The sequence below is a fragment of the Halichoerus grypus genome, chromosome 1 (assembly GCF_964656455.1).
Source record: "Halichoerus grypus chromosome 1, mHalGry1.hap1.1, whole genome shotgun sequence".
Classification (NCBI taxonomy): Eukaryota; Metazoa; Chordata; class Mammalia; order Carnivora; family Phocidae; genus Halichoerus; species Halichoerus grypus.
In genome coordinates, this window is record NC_135712.1 from 78,229,183 (window position 1) to 78,253,122 (window position 23,940).

The window sequence follows — 23,940 nt, forward strand, 5'->3', positions numbered from 1 at the left end:
GTAAAAAGCAAACATCTCTAAACAGATAAGCTAGGCCAAGGACATACAGAATTTTTATTTAAAAGGCAAGCATGACATGAATGCCACGTTTTACAAATATGTAACTTATAGAACAGGGGGGCTCATGATGTTCTTCTCTATATTGTTGGAATTTTGGAGGAAAAGTTTCTGGAGACCAGGTTGGTGGTTGGAGGCAAAATGTGGAGAGGCAGGGAACTTAGAATCAAGTAGAACTACTAAGGAGCTGGAAGGGATGAGATAGTAAGGATCACCCAACTCAAATCTGTCATTGCCCCATGAAGGGACTGAGGCAGGAGAGATGAGGAAAGTTGCTTACTGTCCCCTCTCTTGGTGTGGATGATTTTCAAAGCGCCTTTGTATAAATGACCACATTCAATTCTCACAGCCACCCTTCAGAGTAAGGTTACAGGGGGCTGGAAACCACATGCCCATCTCAGACACTCCCAGACCGTGCCCCCAGAGCTACAACTCAACCTAGAGGTCCATAATAACACCTCAAGCTGCACCCGCCCACAAAATTTTCCTGAAGAAAATTGTCCTCAGCCCCTGGAGAAGAGCCAGAACTTGGGCAGCCATATCGCACATCATGCAACCCTACCCCTCCCCCCCACCACTGATTTGTCTAAGGGCGGACACTGGATCCAAGGGCAGCCAGCCCCCCCGAGGGCCTGCAGCCCTATTACAGCACCTAAAGTGTGATGTAAATATGTAAATAGGGGTGCTAATGAGTTGGGCCACCACTAAGGTTGTGTGTTCTGGGAATTTATAGTGAAATGTGGAGACAGGCAGCCACTCCAGTGTTTCTCAGACTTTGGTCATTTGTGACCCACCTCCATGATTTTGCTATAGCATCACACCCTGATTATTTATGTACTGTTTTCCTTTAAATCAATATATTTCTTAGGTATGCATTTTCCCCAAATATAAATTAAATTAAATTAAATGAAGTACTAAGTGCATTCAAAATAAAAATGTTCACTCATGTGTCTTCACTTCCGCTGCCTCGTGTTCTACCAGAAGCATGCTTCAGAGAACACTACAGGGGAGAGAATGGAGAGATACCGACAGAAGTGAATCCCTGGAGGGTAGTGGGGTCGCATTAATGGCAGAGCACTGGAGTGAGGTCCCCAGAGGAAGCTTGGAAGTAGAATGACCTTCTAGTACCTGGTTCTATGAAGCTTGTCATTTAGTGGGAGTGTCTGGTCTTAGATTTCTAAAAGAGTCCATCCCTCTTATAAGCACTTGTCAATCAGGTCCCTGCCTCCACTGCTATACCACCTGCCATTACTTGGACTGGTTTATGTGAGTCCCTGTTTCCTGGAACCAGAAGAGTGCGATTTACCCAGCTGCTCAGGCCTCTGGGGTATCTGCCATTAGGAAGATCCTTAGAGACTCTTAGATTGGGTCTAGGCTTCTCCCTAGTGGAGGCTGAGGCATGTTGTGATCCCTCAGAGGTAAGACAAGTGAGCTACTCAAAATTCTATAGCCACTTGGAAAGACAGTGTTGTTCCCCCAAGCCCCCAAAGCAGCCACGGGTGGATTCTACCAGGCACCCTGGAGCCCAGCCCTGCTGTGGGCACAGGGTCCAGAACATGCAGTATAGCATCACTGAAGGAGGATGAAGCATCCACAGTCACTAAGGGAGAGGCCTTATAGACAGGCGGGTGCTGAAGCGGGAAGGCCCGAGTCTAGGAAGGGAACCCAAAGGGGCCGGGAGCCCCTACAGTACTATGTTGGCCCCCGAGGTCTTGGGGTCTAGCCCTCTCATTAAATGAGTCTGACACATTTAACCCCAAAAGCCTGGCTTGTCAGCACATCTCAAGATAAGTTTCCTGAGTCTCCCTTCCTTTTGAATCCTAAGCAAGCAGGTTGGTTAAATAACAAGGATGCTAAGAGTCAGAATCACAGAATATTGTGACTAGATGGGGCCTTGGAGATTATGCTCCTAACTGACGGATGAAGACACTAGGTGCAGAGGGAAGAAGGGACGTCCCTAAGGTCAGCAAGAATTTTTTTAAAGATTTTATTTATTTGAGAGAGAGAGAACACAAGCAGGGGGAGTAGCAGAGGGAGAGGGAGAAGCAGGCTCCCCACTCGGGGCTCGATCCCAGGACCCCAGGATCATGACCTAAGCTGAAGGCAGACACTTAACTGACTGAGCCACCCAGGCACCCCCAAGCCAAGAATTTTTATCAATAGGGGCCCCTGATTCCACTTTGGTTTATGGCATCATCCCAGCCTTCAAGGAGTGTGTGGTCAAATTGGGAAAACAAAACATGGACAAATATGGAGGTAACATCACAAAGAAACACAGAGATATAACATTATGGCTAATGAGTGACAGTCCTGAACAGGGTGATGTTCAGAATGTCAGGTTGTTCCTTCAGGCCATAGGAGGCCGACAGCCTAACGAGCTGGAGGCCAAGCAGGACCATCCTCAGGGCTTTCACACGTCTCCCTCCTTCCTGGGGACCGCAGTGCCTCCTGCTGTCTAGAAAGAGCTGTCCTCCTTGATGTCACCAATAGGAGCCACCTCTGGAGTTGGCTCAGTTTCAGCTGCTGTCACACAAACTGAGTGGCCCAGACAACAGAAGGGTATTGTCCCACAGATCTGGAGGATGGAAGTCTCAGATCAAGGTGTTGCAGGGTTGGATTCTTCTGAGAGCTTATTCCAGTCTTTTCCCCTAGCTCCTGGCAGTTTGCTGACAATCCTTAGCACTCCTTTGCTGGTAGAAGCATCACCATGGTCTCTGTCTTCACCTTTACATTCTCCCTGCGTGTATGTCCCTGTGTCCCACCTTACAGTTTTTATGTGGACATCAATCACATTGGTGTAGGGCCCACCCTAAGGACCTCATCTTAACTAATTACATCTGCAACGACCCTATTTCCAAATCAGGTCACATTCTGAGGTTCTGGGGGTTAGAATTTCAACATATGAATTTTAAGGGGACACAATTCAACCCATGGCAGGGATTGTTGGTAGGAGAGGGGATGGTGAGATGCTCTCAGAAGAGCACAATCCTCACCTTCCCTTTGCACTTTCTCCCTGCTGCCAAAGGTGAAGGGAATTGAGATTTAGAGGATGTTCTCGATGCCCGGCACTGGGGTTTGCACTCATGGTTTCAGTCCCCTTCACCACAGCCCACTGCAGGGGGGCTCGAGTGACCTCTTACAGGTGAGGAGGATGAGATGCAGAGAGACCAGGTCACTTGGCTGAGGTCAGGCAATGCTTCTCCACTTCTCCTCCACCCAACCGTGTTCTTCATATCTCTGGTGGGTCTCACATCAGAAGAACATTAGGGGACAAAGCAACTGTGCTCAGTAACCACACTTTGGTTAAGCAGAAGGGAGAAAAATCTAGATCCATGTAGGTCCCTATGGAATAGGAATTACCGAGGATGTTATACCAGACCATTACAAGTTTGATAAAAGTCCCTTAACAAGAACGGGAGACTAATAGTCTAATCCAGCAGCCCTTGCCAGAGCGAGCATTTAAATGTTCTGCTGACTGCTCCCCCGGTCACACTCAGGCACAGCCAAGGCTGAGCATCTCTAATCTAATCCAATCTTTTCATCATACGTAAAAGAAAGCCAAGTGACATTAAGCAAAGACCTTCTCTGAGGGGGAGGATCCAGCTCCCCAGATACCTAAGTCAGTGTTCTTTCTACTAAAATACCTGCCTTATGCTGCCATGATTTTCTATTATCAGAAACCTTAGTGCAACCCCTAAATGATTCCTTTCCTCAAATATCTTCATATTTCTAATCACTTCCTCGGTATGACCCTAGGGGAGCAAAACTTAGACCCATGGGTAGGAATTATAAAGAGGCAGAACTCCACTGGGTAAAAGAAAGGATTTCTGAACAGATGTGTAAGAATGGAAGGGGCTTTGGGTGGGCTCCCAAGCTCATTGCTGAGGTGATTAGGCAGAAGATGCAGGATAAGTTAACAGTGATGTTGACGTGGGGAAAGGGTTGGGCTAAATGACTCTAAGGTCCCCTTTCGAGCTTGAGATTCTCTCCAGTCCCATCCCACTTAGAAACTGGTTTTGATCCTGGGAAGACATCAGGAGTCGGGGTCTGCTATGACTCTCAAGAAAGAAGGGCATGATCACACAAGTCTGGGGCCATTTTGTGGAGGGCTGGATGCTCCTGTGCCCCTGAACTGAGCTGCATTCCAGGGGTAGCTTTCGTCCATCTCTTTTTCCCAGCACACACCCTGGCTTGGGGTTTCGCACACATCGTTTCCTGATAGTGGAACTGTGCCTCACCTCCCACTACTTCTACCTGGGTCCCTATCCTTCAGTCACGTGGAGAAATGCATCCCTTCCAGACAATCCAGGCTGTAGTCTGTGATACACCATGACCTCTATTTAGCATGTCCTTTTTCTCCTTCTACTCTCCCCCAGGACTCCACCCCAGGAACTCCTTTGGGACCAGCCATCAGGAACTTCCTCAGCCGAAACCACCATGGGCATCTGTACAGGTTTGTTGGATGATGGAGTGAAAGAGTGAGGTGTGATCAGGGTTCCAGTTGGTTTGATAGCTCTTCCAGGGCCTACATGTTTGAGGCAGTCTAGCAAACAGCCACAAGGTGGCAGGGTACACCACGCACTGAAGGCTGAGGCCCTGCTTTCTGGTTCCAGGGAAGCGGGAAGGTGTCAATGGGGTTAGTGCTATTTCTTCTAGTTGGCTTCCTGGGCCTTTGTGCCTGCTCCCTTCCTATAACCTTCTTCTTCCTCTCAGCGAAGCCATCCCATGGGATCGGCGGGTGGCTTATAGGATGTGATTTGTGGTCCTCTGGCCCCCAGATCTCTCCTTCAGAGACCTACTTGGGTGTGTGAATTTCCACTCCGAAAGCCATTGCTTTGTTTCAGGTTTGCAGCTCTCCTGGGGAAAAAGAGGTCGGATCTCCATTCCCAGGCAAAAGCAGGCAATCCCTAGTAGAACGCTGGCGGGAGTAGGGGCTCATGAGATGACACTAATAATAAATAGAACTGAACGTATGGATCTCCAGGGACTTTCGTTGCCAAGAGCTCTCTTAATCCTCACCACCACCTTGCCAGTTAAGGAAGAAAAGATCCCATTTGGCAGATGAAGGAACTGGGATTCAGAGCGGACAGCCTAAGAGCACACAGGCTAGTAAGTGGCAAGCCCGGGGATGCAACTTTTACCTTCTGACTTGCAGGCTGGGCCGGAGCTAGCACAGGTGCTACTTTTGTGTGTCGGCTGTCAAATTAACAAAAAGGGGCCCCTTTCTTCATGCACCCTAGCGCACGGCTTTTCCAACTGCACAGCACAGTCTAAGGAGAGAGTTTAGAATTTCAGAGCTGGAGGGGCACCTGGGTGGCTCAGTTAAGTGTCTGCCATTGGCTGGGGTCATGATCTCAGGTCTTGGGATGGAGCCTCACGTCCAGCTCCATGCTCCCTCTCCCTCTGCTCCTCCCCCGCTAGTGCGAGCGCACACTCTCTCAAATAGATAAATAAAATCTTAAAAAAAAAAATAATGTCAGAGCTAGAGTTCTCTTTGGGTCAAAATCCCCAATTCTGAATGTTAGAGAGGAAGACACCAGGGCAAGTCACCCAGCTCCACATCTGCATCCAGGCTGTGGATGCCTGGTACCAGGTGTGGATGGGGGGCACCCTGAACATCTTGTCACTCCCCTTCGATGCTGAGAGCTGGGGTTGCCCCTTCAGCTTTTCTCTTCCAACCATATTCAAGTGACCCTGGGTACATGAGGGTGGACGGGTATCATCCAAACCCTGCTGGCCTGGGCCCCTGCAGTGAGATCCTGGGCAAGCAGCTCTGGCCTTGAGTCAAGGTCCCTTGGCTGAGTCAGCAAGCTGGTTCTCCCTGGTCCTCAGCTTCTGACTATACATGAAAAGACTGCACAGGGTAATATCCAAGGCCCCTTCTAGAAACCATGACCCTGACTTTCCCAGCCAAAGTAACTGGGAAACAGTGATTGCTCTTGCTGGGTGCGTCCTGGGAATAGAAATCACTCCTGGGGACCACAGAGGGCTAATGGCTGGAGGACCGCCCTTTCTTATCTATTGTTTCCAGTGTTTTCTGCATCCACTGGACCAACATTCACAGACCCAGGATTTGGGGCTTCCCTATCCATGTCTCCCGACATTTTCACAGTTCAGAAGGGGCTTACGATGTGACACTAGTTATCACAAACTCCAACCTACTTAACATGAGTTCCTATATATTTAACAGTTTGTAACTTTGGGGGCGCCTGGGTGGCTCAGTCGGTTAAGTGTCTGCCTTCGGCTCAGGTTGTGATCCCAGGGTCCTGGGATCGAGCCCCAAGTCAGGCTCCCCCTGCTCAGTAGGGAGTCTGCTTCTCCCTCTCCCTCTGCCTGACGCTCCCCCTGCTTGTGCTCTCTCTCTGTCAAATAAATAAATAAAATCTTAAAAAAAAAAACAATTTGGGGCGTCTGGGTGGCTCAGATGGTTAAGCGTCTGCCTTCGGCTCAGGTCATGATCCCAGGGTCCTGGGATCGAGTCCCACATCGGGCTCCCTGCTCCTTGGGAGCCTGCTTCTCCCTCTGCCTCTCTCTCTCTCTCTGTCTCTCATGAATAAATAAATAAAATCTTTAAAGAAAATAAAAAATAAAAAAAATAAAAAAAATAAAAAAAAAACAATTTGTAACTTCGCTAAAGCAAAATCTTTTTTAAAAAAATAACATTGTTTTATTTAAAAATTAATGTATGTTAAATGCACAAAAACTTAGAAAAACTGCTATGACAAAAATAATACTAAATAACATTTCTTGAGCATTCACAATGTCCCATGATGGTTTTTTTTAAATTTATTTTTAAATAATTATAGATTCACAGGAAGTTACACAAATAGTACAGAGAAGTTCTGTGTACCCTTCTCCCATTCCAATTTCCCCCAGTGGTAACATCTTACATAACCACAGCACAGTATCAAAGCCAGGAAGTCAACACAGTTTGTACAATCTACAGATCTTATTCAGATTTCACTAGTTTTGCATGTACTCCTGTGTGTGTGTGTGTGTGTGTGTAGTTCTATGTAATTTTATCTCATGTGTAGATTCACGGATTCGTGCTATCCCTGAACAGTTATCCTCTTCCCTCCCTTCATCCCTACCCCCTGGCAACCACTGTTCTTCATCTGTATAATTTTGTCATTTAAGAATGTTCTAAGTCAGTCAGAGAAAGACAAATATATGATTTCACTCATATGTGGAATTTAAGAAACAAAACAGATGAATGTAGGGGAAGGAAAGGAAAAATAAAATAAGATGAAAATAGAGAGGGAGGCAAACCATAAGAGACACTGAACTCCAGGAAGCAGACTGAAGGTTGCTGGAGGGGAGGTGGGTGGGGGGATGGGGTAACTGGGTGATGGACATTAAGGAGGGCATGTAATGTAATGTAATGAGCACTAGGTGTTATATGCAACTGATGAATCACTACATTCTGCCTCGGAAACTAATATAAATAAATAAATAAATAAATAAATAAATAAAAACGCTGGAGAATACACCTTGACCAAAAAAAAAAAAAGACTGTTATATACATGGAGGGGCGCCTGGGTGGCTCAGTTGCTTAAGTGTCTGACTTTTGGTTTCAGCTCTGGTTATGATCTCGGGGTCCTGAGATCTTGCTCTGCATAGGGCTCCCTGGTAAGTGGGGAGTCTGCTTCCCCTCTCTCTCTCCCTCTGCCCCTCCCCTGGCTCATGCATTCTTTCTCTCTCTCTCTAAAATAAATAAAGAAATCTTTTAAAAAAATTAAAAAAGAACGTTATATACATGGAATATAATAGCAATATAATATAATGGCATAATAATAGTAAATAACATGTATTGAACATTCACTATGAGCTGGGAATTGTCTCTAGCTCTGTACAGCTATGAGCTCATTGATCCCCTCAAAAACCCACTGCAATGATTTCTATTAATACCCCTACTTTCAGATGTGGAGACTGAGATATTCACCTAATTTTATTCAGACAGTAACTGGCAGAGCTGAGATTAAAATCCATATCTTGCTCTAGAGTCTGAACCTTTATTTATAATATTATGCTACCTTTCTAAATAGATTCAATATAAATTTTTAAAAAATAAACACAGAAAAGTATAATTCAACAGAAGCCTCAGAAAGTGTCAAATGATTGCTACCATACAGACCACATTCTCTCAAGACAATGAAATTAAGGGAAAAATCAATAATAATAAATAATAAAATGGGAGCTGGAAAAATTTCATTTGTCTGTGAATTTTAAGAATTCTACCCCTAAACAACTTGTGGGTCAGAGAAGAAGAAGATAGAAGTTTATTCTAGCAAGGGAGCAAGGGTTCATGGACAGGATGCCAGGAGGTGAAGGTGTGATTGTTTCAAGGCTGTAAACAAAGGCGATACTGTGCTGTCCGGACCGAGTCCAGCAGGGCAGGTGATGTGTTTTGGTCATCCCAATAGTCTCAGAGCCTCAGCTGACACTCTGCACTCGTAGAGTCAACAACTGTTTAGTAATGGACGCCATTTAAAAATAGTCCCCACAGTGGACACTGCCTCGATTTTCCTGGATCCCGAGTCAAGAACTCAGAAATATTTGCAAAGGCTTTCTGGTTTTTACTGGAGTCACATTTCGAGAGCATCATGGGCTGCCAAAGCATGACCTCACATCACCAATTCACTGCTTTTTCAACTTCTAACAGTTTCCGCCTTCTTTGGACGAAGGATTGTTTTCCTACAGAAGCAATATTGTGGTGGCATCACAGGGCGCTGCCTTGTAGTCACTCAGGGGAGCTCTGATGGGGGGCAGCTGCTGAGGTGTGGTGCTGGCCTCAGCCGGGCGCCCAGTACTAATGCAAGCTCACAGCAAGACTCCATGTCTCAGAAATCATCATGTACTGCCCTGGAAAGATACCGGTGCCACATAGCCTTACAAAGTATAGACCCCAAAACACGATGATCCATTTTAATCAAATATATTCTATAGCCAAATAAATTCGAAATGTTCATCCATAATAACTTGCCACAAAAAATGAAGGGCAGGGAGAGGTGGGGTAAAGAGAATGTGGAACTTTTGTTTCTTTGTTACTGTATTTTTGTATTGCTTGAAATTTTACAAGGGGTTTATTACTTTTAAAACTGGATGTAGGGAAAAGTTTAGTGGATAAATGCATCCAGCCCGTGAGCCACATTGTTTGGGTTCAAATCCTGGAACCGTCACTTAGTAACTATGTAACCACCAGTAAACGACTTAGCCTTTCTGTGCTCAGTTTTCTCACCTGTGAAATGGGGATAGTAATTATAGTACCGACCTCATAGTGTTCTTGTGTGCCAAAATGCATGAATATACGTAAAGTACTCAGAAATACTCACGATGCAAAGTCAGCATCTTATCACTATTCACTTTTATAATAATAAAATTTTATTAGGATTTTCTTCCCAATGAATTTTTAAGATGAGGAAATAATCTGCTGTTTCCTTGCCCAGTTCCTGGGGCCTCCAGAAGTGGGTCGCAGTTTCTGCTTTTTCTTGCATCATATAGTCTCTTGGAAGAATGACCTGGACTCCCATGTGGACTCTGCAGCTCTCCGTGAGCTTGGTGTCATACTCTGACCAGTTTCCATCAGTAGGTCCCCTTGGACACTGAAACCATTCTGGACTGAATCTTAGAGTTTCTTCACCCTCTTGGATTTTGCTTAATTACCTTTGCAAGGAGCGACACAGATTAAGTAACTGTTACAGCTCTGGCAACTGCAGTTTCTACTTATCATAGAATGTACTCTCCAGTATATTATTTATTAAGTTCTTTTTAAACTCCCCCTTTCCCCTGTCTACCAGCATGAATCCACATTAAGCTTTTCCTGTCCCTCTGTATCATCCTTTTAAAACTAAGTGGGAGATTTAAGGCAATTTGATGGCTATCTCCTGAGAGTGTCTGTGTCCATTTGGCAAATGCAGACTTAGAAACGATAGTGTTTTCATTTCTTGTTCATATGAACTCCATTCAGGAAAATGGTCCATAGAAGTTTCATTGACAAAATAAAGTCATTAAAGATATGTAATATTCAAATTCTGAGTATTAATTGCTTTCCAATATAAGCACTATAGACTATTTATTTCTTCATTTGCTCAACGCTTAATCCAGTAGGTCTCAATTGGCTGTGCGCAACAGAACTCTCTACGGTGTTGTTTTGGTATGATGGAGTGGAGGTTCTTCCCATCCTCCTGCAGAGGGGTCTGGATTTGCAAGAAGCTAAGTAGATCAGAACCCAGAGTTAGAGTGTCATGAGAACAGCATTGGAAACTCCAGCCAATTTATGGGGGAAAGGGAGAGAGAGCGAGGTCTTGAAATGGCCCATTACCAATGTGCAAATCTGATCACATACTTCAGCTTTAAAACAATCACTAAGTCCACATTTCCTCTAGGACAAAATCTTAACTCTTCACATAATGTTTAAGGATCTTTCATAGACACTAACTGAAAAAGATACCTGCATCCCTGTGTTTATAGCAGCATTATTTACAATAGCTAAGACATGGAAAAAACCTAAGTGTCCATCAATGAATGAATGGATAAAGAAGTAGTGGCATATAAATATATTATTCATCCTTAAAAAATCAGGAAATCCTTCCATTTGCAACAACCTGGATGGATGCTGAGGGCATTATGCTAAGTGAGATAAGTCAGACAGAGAAAAACAAATGTTGTATGATCTCACTTATATGTGGATCTTAAAAAAATCAAACAAAAAAGCCCCCGACAGATACATAAAAACAAACTCATAGAAAAAGAGATCAGATTTGTGGTTATCAGAGGCAGGGGAAGGGGGAAGGAGACTAGCAGAAAAGTGGTCAAAAGGTGCAAACTTGCAGTTAGAAGAGAAACAAGCACTAGGAATGGAAGGGACAGCATGTGACCACAGCTAACACTGCTGGATAATGTATAGGAAAGTTGTGAAGAGAGTAAATCCTAAGAGTTCTCATCACAAGAAGAAATTTTCTTTTTTTCTCTCTCTCTCTCTTTTTACTGCATCCGTATGAGATGATGGATGCTGACTAAACTTACAGCGGTAATCATTTCATACTATATGTAAGTCAAAGTGTCGTGCTGTACACCTAAACTTCTACAGTGATGTAGATCAATTATACCTGGAATAAAACTGGAAAAAAATAAAAATAATAAAAAGTTTTAAAAAGTCCTTCACAGTCCCAGTCCCACATACTTCTCAGGCCTCAACCTTTATCACTCCTCTCTGTGATGCAGATATCCTAGATGATACAGAGCGTCCAGAATGATTCTAGATTATTTTATCCTTGAATTCTTTGCTGATCGTTCCTGCTGCTTAGAATACATTTATTCCCCTTCTTTGTTTAACTGCAATAGCTGATTCTTCAAGGCTTTATTCATGCAGCGCTCCTTCTGGAAACCTTTCAAATATGGGCAGTACACGTATTTATCCAAATACATTCTGCGCTCAGAGGAAACCCTTGGGAGTGCTGCAAAGGAGGAAAGATAAATGTAAAAACTAATATTAAGGCACAATGAGAAAGGATTTCATAAACTTGAGGTCGAGTGGGATACATCCAAAAAGGGGTGTTTCAACAACACATGTCTTGCATTTTATTTGGCCTATAACATTGTTGGTGATTTGCCCCACATTTAAAACTAAGAGCTCTGGATGCTACATCTGCAAGATTCTCAACAGCAATGCTAGAAGGTCTATGTCCATTCTAGACAGTGAGAGCCAGGTGGGGTTTATGCAGCAAGGACTCCCGTAGATAAACCTTCAACGTGTCAGTGTGTGTTGAATCATTACAGACAAGGAGTGGGAAAGGCTCTCGTACATCACTATGGGGAGACATTGCATTTTCTGAGCATCTTTCCTTACCCTCCAGGAACTGAATGCTGTGACCAACTAAAGAGCAGTAACTGGAAGCCTTTGCCATGTAAGAATTACAGGTTAAAATTCTGAAGCCTTTATAGTACAATAAATTAAACAAACTACATGTGACTATCAACTTGACATATCAGCTTGGGTTTCCCAGATTTTAACATCTTCCAAACTGTGCTCCTGATCGCCCCACAAACCTGTTCCTCCTTACTCCTACCTCCATAATGGCCCCTCAGATGCTCAGGTTGTCCTTGACTCGGCCTTCTCTCTCACACACTCCACGTTCAATCTTTTGGTACATCCTGTTATAATACGTGTAGAATCTGGCCGTGTCACCAGAGTCTGACCACACCGCTCTGTCACCTTGGCTGTGACTCAATCTTCTCTTATATTGAAAGAGCATCCTGATTTCTTCCCCTGCGTGCTTGCTTGTCTCCTGCAATCAACTCCTAGATTGGCACATGGGTGATTCTACTCAAATCTAAGTTAGGTCCTGTTACTCTGCTGCCCTGAATCTTCTTACCAGCTCTCGTGAAGGGCCTAGCAGGGTGTGTGTGGTCCGGCTCTCGCCTGGTGTGCGTGCGGTGGTCCATCTCCCCTACTCCTACCCTGGCTTGTGAGCAAGCCACAGTGCCACGCTGGCCTGCTCACTGTTTCTTGGACACACAGGGGTACTCCCACTGAGGGGCTGTGCAGGGCTGAGACATGGCCTCCAAAGACAGTCACATCCTATCCCCGGAACCTGTGGATGTTACCTTACATAGCAAAAAGGTCTTTGCAGATGTGATTAAATTAAGAAGCTTGAGACAGGGAAATTTTCCTGGATGATCTGGGTTGGGAGGGGGGGTTCCTAAATGCAATCACATATATAAGAGGAAGGCAGAGGGAAATTTTACTACATACAGAGAAAGCAATGTGAAGACAGACCAGAGAGAGATTTCAGGATGTTGGCCTCAAAGACCAGAGTGATAAGGCCACAAGCTAAGGAGTGATTCTTCTCTAGGGTTTCTGGAGGGAGTGTGGCTCTGCACCTTGGTTTTGGCCCAGTGATACTGATTTTAGACTTTTGGCCTCTGGAACTACAACACAATAAATTTCTGTTATTTTAAGCCATGAAGTCTGTGGTAATTTTTTCCAACGGCCTCAGGAAACAAGCACAGGGACTTTGCACTTGCTGTTTGCCCTGCCTGGAATGCCTTTGCTCCTATTAGCAGGACTCCCTTTATCATCTCTTTTGTGCTTTTCTCAGATATGCCTTTCATTTGAGACCTTTTCTTCCCACACTGTCTAAACCATAATCCTCCCTAATCCCCTCCATCCATACATTCTCCATCTCCCTCTCTTGTTGATTTTTTTTTAAAGAAAAACTGTCCTATTAGCATCCACCATAGTATTATTTTATTGTTTATCTCTCTCAGTAGAATGTAGCACCATGACGGAAGGGATTTCTGTCTTGTTTGCACTGTGTTATCCCCACCACCTAGAAAAGGATGGAAACCTAGCAATGGTTATTGAATGTTGAATGGATAAATAAAACTAAAGCATACAAAATGTCATACAAGTGATTAAATCACCAAGGCATACATAATTCATTACTACTCACTTGAAATAAAGTGATTTGAGTGTACATAGTCAGTGGGACATACAAAAAATTAATGATGTAATCTAATTATTAATTATCTAGTGCTTTTATAGTCAGTGCTAATGGCAGTATCTAGTGCTAATGAACTTATGGTTGACAGACAAAACAATTATATTAGTTTAAGTAATTTATAGCATCATTTTATAAGAAGAAAAGACTGAAATTATAGTTGGGATAAAAATACTTTTGCAACAATGTTAAAACCCCATTGGAAAATATCAGTATGAACTTATGACTTAATGAAATATATCTTTTCAAGCTCATCTCCTTAAGTCGTTTATGAATAACATCACCCCCAGCACATGACTGGTCTGCAGCCCCAGCATACAGATTATGGTTTCTGATATTTCTTAAAATGATGCCTGATGTGTCTGATATGTTTGAGTGAAGTAAGAAGTCTATTTAAAAATTAGATATACTCCTTGAGTGTCGGTTTGGGTAGATTTAGGGTTTTCCCTCTCTTTTTGATAACCGGCGTTATGTTGAGATCATAGTGCCAGAAAACATTATATTCTAGACTAGACCTATGACTGTAAACCTAATTCCAAGAAGCTAGGAGTGCTGGAATTCCCCTTCGGTCCCACAATTTAAGGGGTACCTTCATGGGCAAATCATGTATTAATGTGTCCCTCTCTGCACTAATATTCATTCTAGCACGTCATGGATATTAAATGAATCCTTGTTGTTATGAACTGAATGAAATTCACAGCACCTACTGTACTTCTATAATGTGCCTATCCATACGCTATGGGGTCTGTGGAGACTTATTATATGGTTCTTGTGTTTTTAGAATTCACAGCCAGCCTCCATTGTAAAGGACACACACAGTAAAGTCTTGCCTCTATTCACTCATTAAACAAGATTTTACTGAGCACCTACTATGAGTTTCAGGTTTTTTTTTTTTTTTTAAAGATTTTATTTATTTATTTGAGAGAGAGAGAATGAGAGACGAGAGCATGAGAGGGAGGAGGGTCAGAGGGAGAAGCAGACTCCCTGCTGAGCAGGGAGCCCGATGTGGGACTCGATCCTGGGACTCCAGGACCATGACCTGAGCCGAAGGCAGTCGCTTAACCAACTGAGCCACCCAGGCGCCCGAGTTTCAGGTTTTGATACAGGAGAAAACATACAAAATGAGTAAGACAGTCTTGTGGAGGGAATGTAATGATATTATGGCAGGTGCTATAGAAGAAGTGCATTCAAGATCCTGGGACATTTACCGAGAGCTTACTATTACTAGATACAGTCTCTCATAATTTCTTTCTTTGACCTTCCTTTGCTCATCTATCTAATACCTTTCTCAGGGTAAGGGCATGATGGTTTCTCTAGGCTTCTTTCAGTTTTATGATCTATGACCATCTTAATGAAAATGTTCAGAAGGGCCATTTCTAGATGCTGGTACTTTGGGACAATCTGAGGAAAGGGGAGAGGCAGAGGTGGTATCCATTTTATTTTAAATTGTGTAATAGGTTATATATACAGAAGAGTACATAAAACATACACATACAATTTTAAAGAATAATTACGCACTGAAAACTTGCATAATGCACACCCAGGTCAGAGAAATCTTTGCTAGCCCCCTGGAAACCCTCCTATCCACAATACATAATAACCCCCTATTACAGTCACCTTTCCCCCTCTGCACTGAGATAACTACTATCTTGACATAATGGTAATCACTTTCTTGGTTTTTAAGAAATATGTGTCATATCTATAACTACCCTGCACCATAGAACATGTTCAACTCTGTTGTTCCAGCAGGGCACCCATTTTTCAGGTGGGTGCTGTGATGGATTTTATTGTTGTTCATAATGTTCAGGGCCACTCCCTAAAGCAACCCCCACCACCTCACCTTTGGCAAGATCTATTTCCCTGCGCCCTTGCAGGCTTGGCTGTGTCACTTGCTTTGGCCAATGGAATATGAGGGAAAGTGATGAATGTCATTTTAGAAGAGAAGCTTTAACAGCTGACATAAGCTTCCCCAGGCTTCTTTATCACTCTGTCATGATGCCTGGAATTGTCCCAGAGAGGAGCTATGGTTATGTGTGTGTGTGTGTGTGTGTGTGTTGTGAGCCTCAGCTCATCAGAAACCAGCAGGTTCTCTGAGCATAGCTAAGGAACTCTGATGGAGGCCTTCAACATCTTGGACAGAATTCAGCATAGACTTTATCTGTTGAAAGTATCTCCAGACTCTCTGAGTTTGACTGTCTCTTTTCAGCGGAGAATTCTGTGTTCTTCCTTCCTGAACCACTAACTCACTTAATCAACCCCCATCCTCTTTTTTTTTTCCCCTAGCAGGGAGCACTCTTTTTATTTATGTACTTCCCTTACATAGTGTGACAATTCATGAAATTTTTGCCTAGCATAATAAGGTCCTGAAAAAAGCAACAGTAGATATGGCCACCTTTAATACAGACTTTGGGGTGCCCGAGGCATGGCCCATAGAATTTGGACCCTTGAATCCCAGCAGGAAAAGGATCTAGGCTGCCTGAAGGTATTATAGTCGCTGCCAATTGCTAAAAGAGTGGCATGAAATATTTCCTGGAAGTAGTCTCACTATATGCACTGAGAGCTGTTCTGACCACGTGAATGCTCCCGAGGTTCAGAGTCAACCCCCGCTCAAAGAGTAGAGTTTGGGCTGTGTTACCTCCAAGTGCTGCAGCCTGGGGATGGAGAGGCTTTCTTAACCACCCTTCAAAAAGATGCCCTGGGAACCTTGGATTTGTCCTGTAGCACCTTCCATGGATCTTTGAATTGTGGAGAGAGAGGAGAAGACTGGACATAGCTTGCATTTCCTCTGGATTTGTTTCTTAGTTACGAAATATTCCGAACCACTAACTCACTTTTTTTTTTCTTTATTATGTTCAATTAGCCAACATAATTGCACTAACTCACTTTTATTTAACTTTCTTTCTTTTTCTTCCTGGGCCCTCAAATCCCTCTGGAATAGCATATTCCCATCAGTAACAATGGCTGGCAATGATAGGGGTTCTTCCCCGGGCCTGGAGTGGGTAGAGGGGATATATCCCCCCCTCAAGACCATGCATTGAAACCTGTGGGGTAAGGGTTACATACAGTCTCCAAAACACTTCAAGTGATACCTATCACCTCCCCAACTCTTTATTACCTTCATATTCTAGACTCTACATTGCCATCCCTCGTATTATTCAAATAAGTAACATTTGAGTAATGAACATTTTACAAAAGTATTTATTAATATTTATTAATATTGGAGAGGAGACTAGTTTTTTTTTTTTTATCCCTCTCCCTCTTGCTGATTTTGTTTGTACAATACAGGTGCATAGTAATTTATCTTATAAAGGAATAAAATTTCCTTTATTAAAAAATATTATCTAGATTAAAAAGACAGCAGCAATGTATAATGAAACGCCCAGTACATGATGTGGCCACAGCTGCACACATTTTTACATTAGCAAGCTCTTAATTTGTGGCTTCTGGAACAATCCAGTGCCCTCAGAGAAAATTGAGGTAGTCACTTTGTTCATTGGTTGGATCGTAAGCACATTTTTTTCTTGAGAGAAAACAGGGCTGTTGCACAGAAAGATGAATTCTATTGGTCTCTGCTTAGAGGGCTCCCACTCTAAATTACACCTGATGCTAGGCCTAAGGGGATTGTATCATTTGGGTAAAAACAAACAGATAAACCCTGGCAATTTTCACCCTTTGCTTTTCTTTCTTTGTCATTTGTTCTCAGATTCATTCCTGGCATGTGGCTCCAGCCTGGGCCATAATTTCCTCAAGTCATTAAATTTCTGGGAACTCATGGGTCCCCCATCTCACCTCAGCTGGTAGCTGACCCCAGGGACGTGTGAGTAACCCAGTCCTGAGGCCAAGTAATTTCCCATTTTTGAACTTCAGGTGTCTTAATTCAATGTCAAGAGATAAAGAAGCCAATGAAGAAATCAGATTTCTAGGAAGAGTCTCTTCTAGAGCTCTTGGTCAAGGACTCTAAAACATGGTTTTGTCCTTTCTGAGGTCTTTAGCACAAAGCTAGTGGAGAACATTTCCCCGTTCTAAGAGATGATGCAACAGTGTTGTCTCCGACCTCACCCCATGCAAAAATCACTTGGAGACAAGTGCCAAGACTGGAACTCAACACTGAAAAGTCTTTTCCAGTTCCTAGCAACCTTTTCCATGCTGCATGCTGTTCCCTTTGTGTACCTCCATCTTTCCAGGGATCTGGTTTCCAGGTTAAAGAATCAGAAGCAGATTATGGCTAGAAGAGGCCCTAGTTACTATCTAGCCAGCCTCCCCTGTGCAGGTGGAAAGACAGAAGTCCACTGAGGGCAACTATTGGGGTCTGAGGCTGAGTAGAGATGCTGCAGAGCCGGGCAGGACAAAGTGCCAAACCACCTGGTCTTTTCCCTGCCCAGGTGCCTCCCTCTGCTCTCTGTGCTTTCGTCTGGATTATGCAAATCTGGAGTCAGGTTCCCTCCTAGTCTCTAAGGTATTCAAATTGGGAATAAGGGAACTGTGGGTACCCCATTGCCTGGCCTCTTTCAGCAGCAGCTGAGACAGTGGAAGCTTGCAGCACAGAACAAACTTATTCCTCCAGCATCTTCTTCCATGTGGCCTGGGACCAGGAACCAAATGGGAGCTCTAACAATTCTAAGATTCTAGGAATCTGAAATGTTATCATTGTGTTTTTTACAGCGTGTCAGATTGCATTCTATCTCACAACTGGCTTGAGATCTTTCTGAGCAAACGGCATCTCACTTCTATCTCAATCCCTACATGTTAAGAGCTCAGCAGTATTCTGATAAATGAACAAATGAGCTTGGTTTTGGAAGGCCTGGATCTGAGTCTTGGATGAGGCTCTTAGAGCCGTGTAAACCTCCGTTTCCTGATCTGGATGAAGGGGGAGCTATTCCCACCCTGGCCAGCACATAGGTCAAGCAATTGGTGAATTGTGAATAGTGAATGATGGTCCCCACACATCAGGGGGTGTGCAAGCTGCAGGCTCTGCATTTCCTCAGCCCTTGTTTATCCTTGGCTCCCTAGGGTGTCATAGTTACTGTAGCACACAATGTGCAGGATACTTGGAAGAGCAGTAGGGTGAAGCGGTAGGGGAAGCAAGAGGGTGGAGACCCCTGAAGGCCTGGGTGGCTGTGATCTGGGCCTGAGCCTCCCAGCCTGCCCTTTCCACTCAGGGTCACTACCCAGCCCTGCCTCCCCAGCCCAGCCCTGGGCCCTAGAACTCTCTCTTGGGACTCCCCTCCTCCCCAGGGCTGGCTCTTGGCTCCCGGCTCAGCTGCCATGGAAACAGGTGCCAGGTGACAAAACATAGTGCTGGGTCCTGTTTCCTCCTGGTCCTGTTGATGAGGATTTTCAGACCACAGAGACTGAACTGCTCTGCATCGACCTGGGCTCTTTCTGTGTGCTCTCTCAGGCTGAATTCAAGCTTCCATCCCTGCCAGCAGGACCATGTCTACCAGCCTGACCACTTGTGAATGGAAGAAAGTCTTCTATGAGAAGATGGAGGTGGCCAAGCCAGCCGACAGCTGGGAACTCATCATAGATCCCAACCTCAAGCCCAACGAGCTGGCCCCAGGCTGGAAGCAGTACCTGGAGCAGCATGCCTCAGGCAGGTGAGCAGCCCAGACGGAAGAGGCCTGCAGGCAGCCTTGGGGGCATCTTCCAAGGGGAGGCAGAGAGATACATGGAGCCTGGTCCTGGGGTCAGCTCAGGTTAGGGGGCAGAGAAGGAACTTCCAAGCAGGTCAAAGAGGCCTGGGTACCCAGGTAATCCCAGCTGGGTAATCCCAGCTGTACCACTGACTGCCTGGGTGACCTTGGCAAGTTGTGTTCTGTCTTTGGGTCTTGGTTTTCTACTAAACGAAGAGCTATAATGTCCCTACAATCTCTGACATTTTAGATGTTTTCACATTTTCATAATCTCTTAAAGAATGGTAGGGCCTGAGGGGAGGAGGCCATGAGGTCCACTGAGAAAACCTTTTAGCTTAGGGTTGGGGCCTGTGCTCTGGTCCTAGGTCTGTTTAGTCAACTCAGTCCAATTTGATCTGAATACAAAAACATTCATTGTCCACCTGCTATGTTCTGGAAACTGCCTTTATGGCTAACTAATTCTGTGAACTTGTGAAAAGTCTCTTTCCCTTTCCGGGCCTCAGTTTTCACATTTGCAAAACCAGGAAGTTAGCCTTGGGTGACCAATTAAGACCCTTCCAGCTTTATTGTCTATGGGTCTGTGACAAAAAGACTTAGCTTTGGACACAATTTCCCTTAGGTCCGTAAAGCCCAGTGTCCTATACCTTATAGGAACCTCATGTTTTCCACAGTGCAAGGAGTCCTTGAGGCTAAGGGGACATATCCATCTGAAGCCCACATGCCTCTCCTTCTTCTAGACTGTGATTTGGGATCAGGACCACAGAATTCCCTGCCCAAGCTGCCTCAGACTCACCTTCAGGGCCTATGCAGTCTTCTTCCCTGAGTCCACTGATTCAAGGACAGATAGTACCCCAAAGGCCCCCAGGGAGGCCAACAGGTGGCTGTGTTTTGGGGGTGTGGACACACAGAACTTGGACACACAGACTGGGTTGTTCATGCACGTTTGTATGGTGCGGCATGCTGCTGGGGGTGGCAACAGGAGGCAGGCTATTTCTGTTTGTACTCTTGTTCTAAGACCTGTAAATATTTGAGTGAACTTGTCTTTGGGACAAAAGACAGAGAGGCAGAGGTTGGTTGGTTAATTTCAATTTGCATCAATTCCAGAGACATTATTGTGCACCTGTTATATGCTGGGTCCTGGCTCGGTCTCTGGCTAGCTGTACATGGATGGCTCTCTTTCTCTCTGCTTCTGTTTCATCTCAATAAAATGAGGTTGACTAGATGATCCTTAAGGTCCCCTTGCACTAGGTCTGCTGTTTTGAAATTTAAGATCTGAGTTCTAGCTTGAGGGAGAGGAAACAACTCTGGATTGGCTTGATTAAAAAGATGTAGAAGAAGGAGAAAAAACACATGAAGCTCCTGAGCTGGCTGTTGAGAGGAATGCAAAGGGCTGGGAACTTGGGCCCAGGAGGCCAGGGGCCCAGGGGATGAGGGGCTGAGCTCCACAGGCTCGTGGCTGCTCCCTGCCTCAGGTCTCACCTGGTCCTGCTCCTGGCTGGTGGCCTGTGGTTCTCAGCTGGCCTCTGGCAGGCCTTCAGGACTGCTGCTGTTGTGTTATTCTATGCACAGGCTCACTCTCCCTGGAAGTCATAGGATGCGTTAATCCTGGTGCCCCACAACTCTGGCCCAACGTGAGTGGGGACCCCTTTCTGGCTTAGGACCAATCAAGCTGCTCTGCTGGCCAGCCTGGCCTTGGCCTATGCTGGGTATTGTTCTGTGCTTATGTTGTCTGTGGGATCCAGGCCTCAGGGGCAGGCTTGGCTTCATCTCTACCCCCACAGCCTGGACTATGTGGTGCTTGGCATGAAGTAGGTGCTAAGTGGTGTCTGTTGCACTGAATTGAATTCCTCATCAGAGGTCCTTTGGGCCATTGTACAGGGGACCCAGAGATATTCAGCAGTGAGGGCAAACTTGGCCCTTCAGGAACTGGCCTGAAGGTAATGAGTGCTCCATCACTGATGGTGTGCAAGCACTGGGTGGGGGGTGAGGGAGTGGGGCCTGGCTAGATGAGTCCCAGACTACTTCCTTCCACTATCCTGAGGCTGGGACTCTAGGGGGCCCACTTTGTCTCAAGTGTGGGCTGTGTGTATGTAAGTGTGCATATGTAAATGTGTGTGGAGGAGGATGCAGACTAGGATCCTCTTTTCCAGTCTCTATGGCAGGGCTAGAGTGGGGTCTAGGGATGACTTGTCAAGGGTTAAGAGAGTGTTCTTTATGAAGGTACAGGGACCAAATTCCGTAGTCCTCCCCCTGTTGGCCCATCACCCATCCACCAGTCCATCTGGTGGATTCTTGGTGGTCAGTCTCGGAGTTATTCTTGGTGGCCTGTGCTCAGTAGTTCGAGGCATCTCCTTTTCTCCCCAGAGCAGGCAGGATGCATGAGTGAGACAGGTAGAGGCAGGGGAGGTCTGAGTGAAAAGAGCCTTATTGGACACCATCACCCTGCAATTCACAGATGAAAAATAAGGCCCAGATTTTGGGAGTGAGCCCTGTGCACGTACAGGTGCATGTCTTGAGTTCATTAGGCTTAGGGGGAGCTGAGGCCACAGGAAGGTGTGCAGGAAGCAGGCTGGAGAGACTGCTAGAAGCCAGGCTCCTGAGGACACTGCTCCAGGCCCAGGGGAGCTCACTGGGAGGAGGCAGAGCCTGTGGAGTGCTAAGGAACCCAAGGGACAACCAACAAGCACCCTTTACCTCCAGGCACAGGCAGGCAGGACCCATTCTTTCTGGGCTCCTCCAGGGCAGGCTGTCGCTGGGAGGGAGGCCGACCCTCTCCATCCTTCCCTCCCCTCCCCGCAGGTTCCACTGCTCCTGGTGCTGGCACACCTGGCAGTCGCCCCACGTGGTCATCCTCTTCCACATGTACCTGGACCGCGCCCAGCGGGCGGGCTCGGTGCGCATGCGCGTCTTCAAGCAGCTGTGCCACGAGTGCGGCACGGCGCGGCTGGATGAGTCGAGCATGCTGGAGGAGAACATCGAGAGCCTGGTGGACAACCTCATCACCAGCCTGCGGGAGCAGTGCTACGATGAAGACGGCGGCCAGTACCGCATCCACGTGGCCAGCCGCCCGGACGGGGGTCCGCACCGCAGTGAGTTCTGCGAGGCCTGCCAGGAGGGCATCGTGCACTGGAAGCCCAGCGAGAAGCTGCTGGAGGAGGAGGCGACCACCTACACCTTCTCAGGAGCCTCCAAGCCAAGCGCCCAGGAGGGTTCGGGCTACAACTTCTTCTCCCTTCGCTGGTGCCTCATTGGGGCCTCCCTCTGCCTGCTCATTGTCTACCTGCAGTTCTCCTTCCGCGGCTCTACCTTCCTTTAGTGGAGCCGCGCATGTGGGGTGGGAGTGGGGGAGACCGTTCTGGTTGTGATTCTTCTGCAGAGTCAACATATGCTCTGGACAGCTCTCTCTGGGCCTCGGTGTATTCCTCTGCAGAATGGGAAGTTTGTTCTAGGGGATATTTAATGGTCTTTCCATTAAAATTTACAAAGAGGGTCTAAGGAGGATTTAGGCTTGGTGGTAGTACTAGTCTTCTCCCTCCACTTCCTCCGCCTCCATCTCTACCCCACCTTCCACTCCATTTCCATTTCCCACACCCCATTAGGAGGACCCTAGTAGATCCTGTCGTGCCCTGATCTCATCTCAAGTTCGTGTTCAGCTGCCTCTGCCCTGCCACGGTTCCCCTTGGAGTAGGCAGTGATCCCACCCTATACATCAATACTCAGTGCATCTTGATTTAGTCCCTGTCTTGGAGAGTCTGCTCCCATCATTCTGAAAATTTCAGATTTTGACTTTGGTGCTAGAACTGCACTGTCCAATTTGGTAGTCACTAGTCATATGTGATTATCTAAATTTAAATTAATTAAAATGAAATAAAATTAAAAATTCAGTTCCTCAGTTGCACCAGCCACATATCAAGTTCTCAGTAGCCATATGTGGCTAGTGGCTACCATATTGTGCTATGCAGATATAGAACATCATCACAGAAATTTCTACGGGACAGCACTAGTCTAGATCTTGAAATTCCCACTTAAATGTGTGTGATCTCATAAAAATCAGAGGGGGACACAGGTTTAAAGGGGTGCATCATGGAGCCTTTTGGGGGCAGGGACAGGTAAGGATGTGGTGTGTTAGAGATACACAAATAAATCTGTAATCTCTGTGTTTCTGGCTGTCAGTGGATTGGAATTTGTGGGTCCCAGTGTTGTCTAAACTTATTTCCTGGGAGAGGACCTATTGAAATTCACTACAAGATGATGGCACTCTCTCTCAATCTCTCTTGCTTTCACTGTGTGTATGTGGGCGGGGGAGGGGTGGTGTCTTGGAGAATACATTCCTGTGTTTTGAAGAAATGTGTGAGCTACAGCACCACTAATTACACAATGCAGGGAGATGTTCCTCTGCCATCCTTAATGAACATACCTTTGCAGCCAATTCTATGGATCTCCTTGTTCCTGGGGATGGTGAGGGAAGGGGCATATTAGGCAGATCTGGAATCTTTCAGGTGACAGTGGAGTTATGTGTCTCCATTCAGGGGAGGTGATGACCAAGGGGAAGCATGAGTAGTGGAGGCAGACAGTACCTGTCTTCTAGCATGTTCTCCTTTTCTGAGTCCGTGAGACTGCCCCATTACAAGGAATGGATTTGCTGTGCCCATTCCCTTAGGCATAGCTGTGACTTGGGCAATTTGACTCATGGTTTGCTGTGAGATGACCCTGTGTTTATTATTGTCTGGACTAGGGAACAGAAACTC

The 23,940-nt window shown here is 45.6% G+C and overlaps 1 protein-coding gene across 1 annotated transcript; it reads left to right on the top strand.

The window, feature by feature from the left end:
• The first annotated feature begins 4,435 nt into the window (after nt 1–4,435).
• Nucleotides 4,436–22,508, top strand: RTP2 (receptor transporter protein 2). Its single transcript, XM_036109785.2, has 3 exons — nt 4,436–4,510; nt 18,958–19,156; nt 21,992–22,508. Exons 2-3 carry the CDS (start codon nt 18,993–18,995, stop codon nt 22,506–22,508), a joined length of 681 nt encoding a protein of 226 aa, XP_035965678.1. The 5' UTR covers nt 4,436–4,510; nt 18,958–18,992.
• Nucleotides 22,509–23,940: the final 1,432 nt, after the last annotated feature.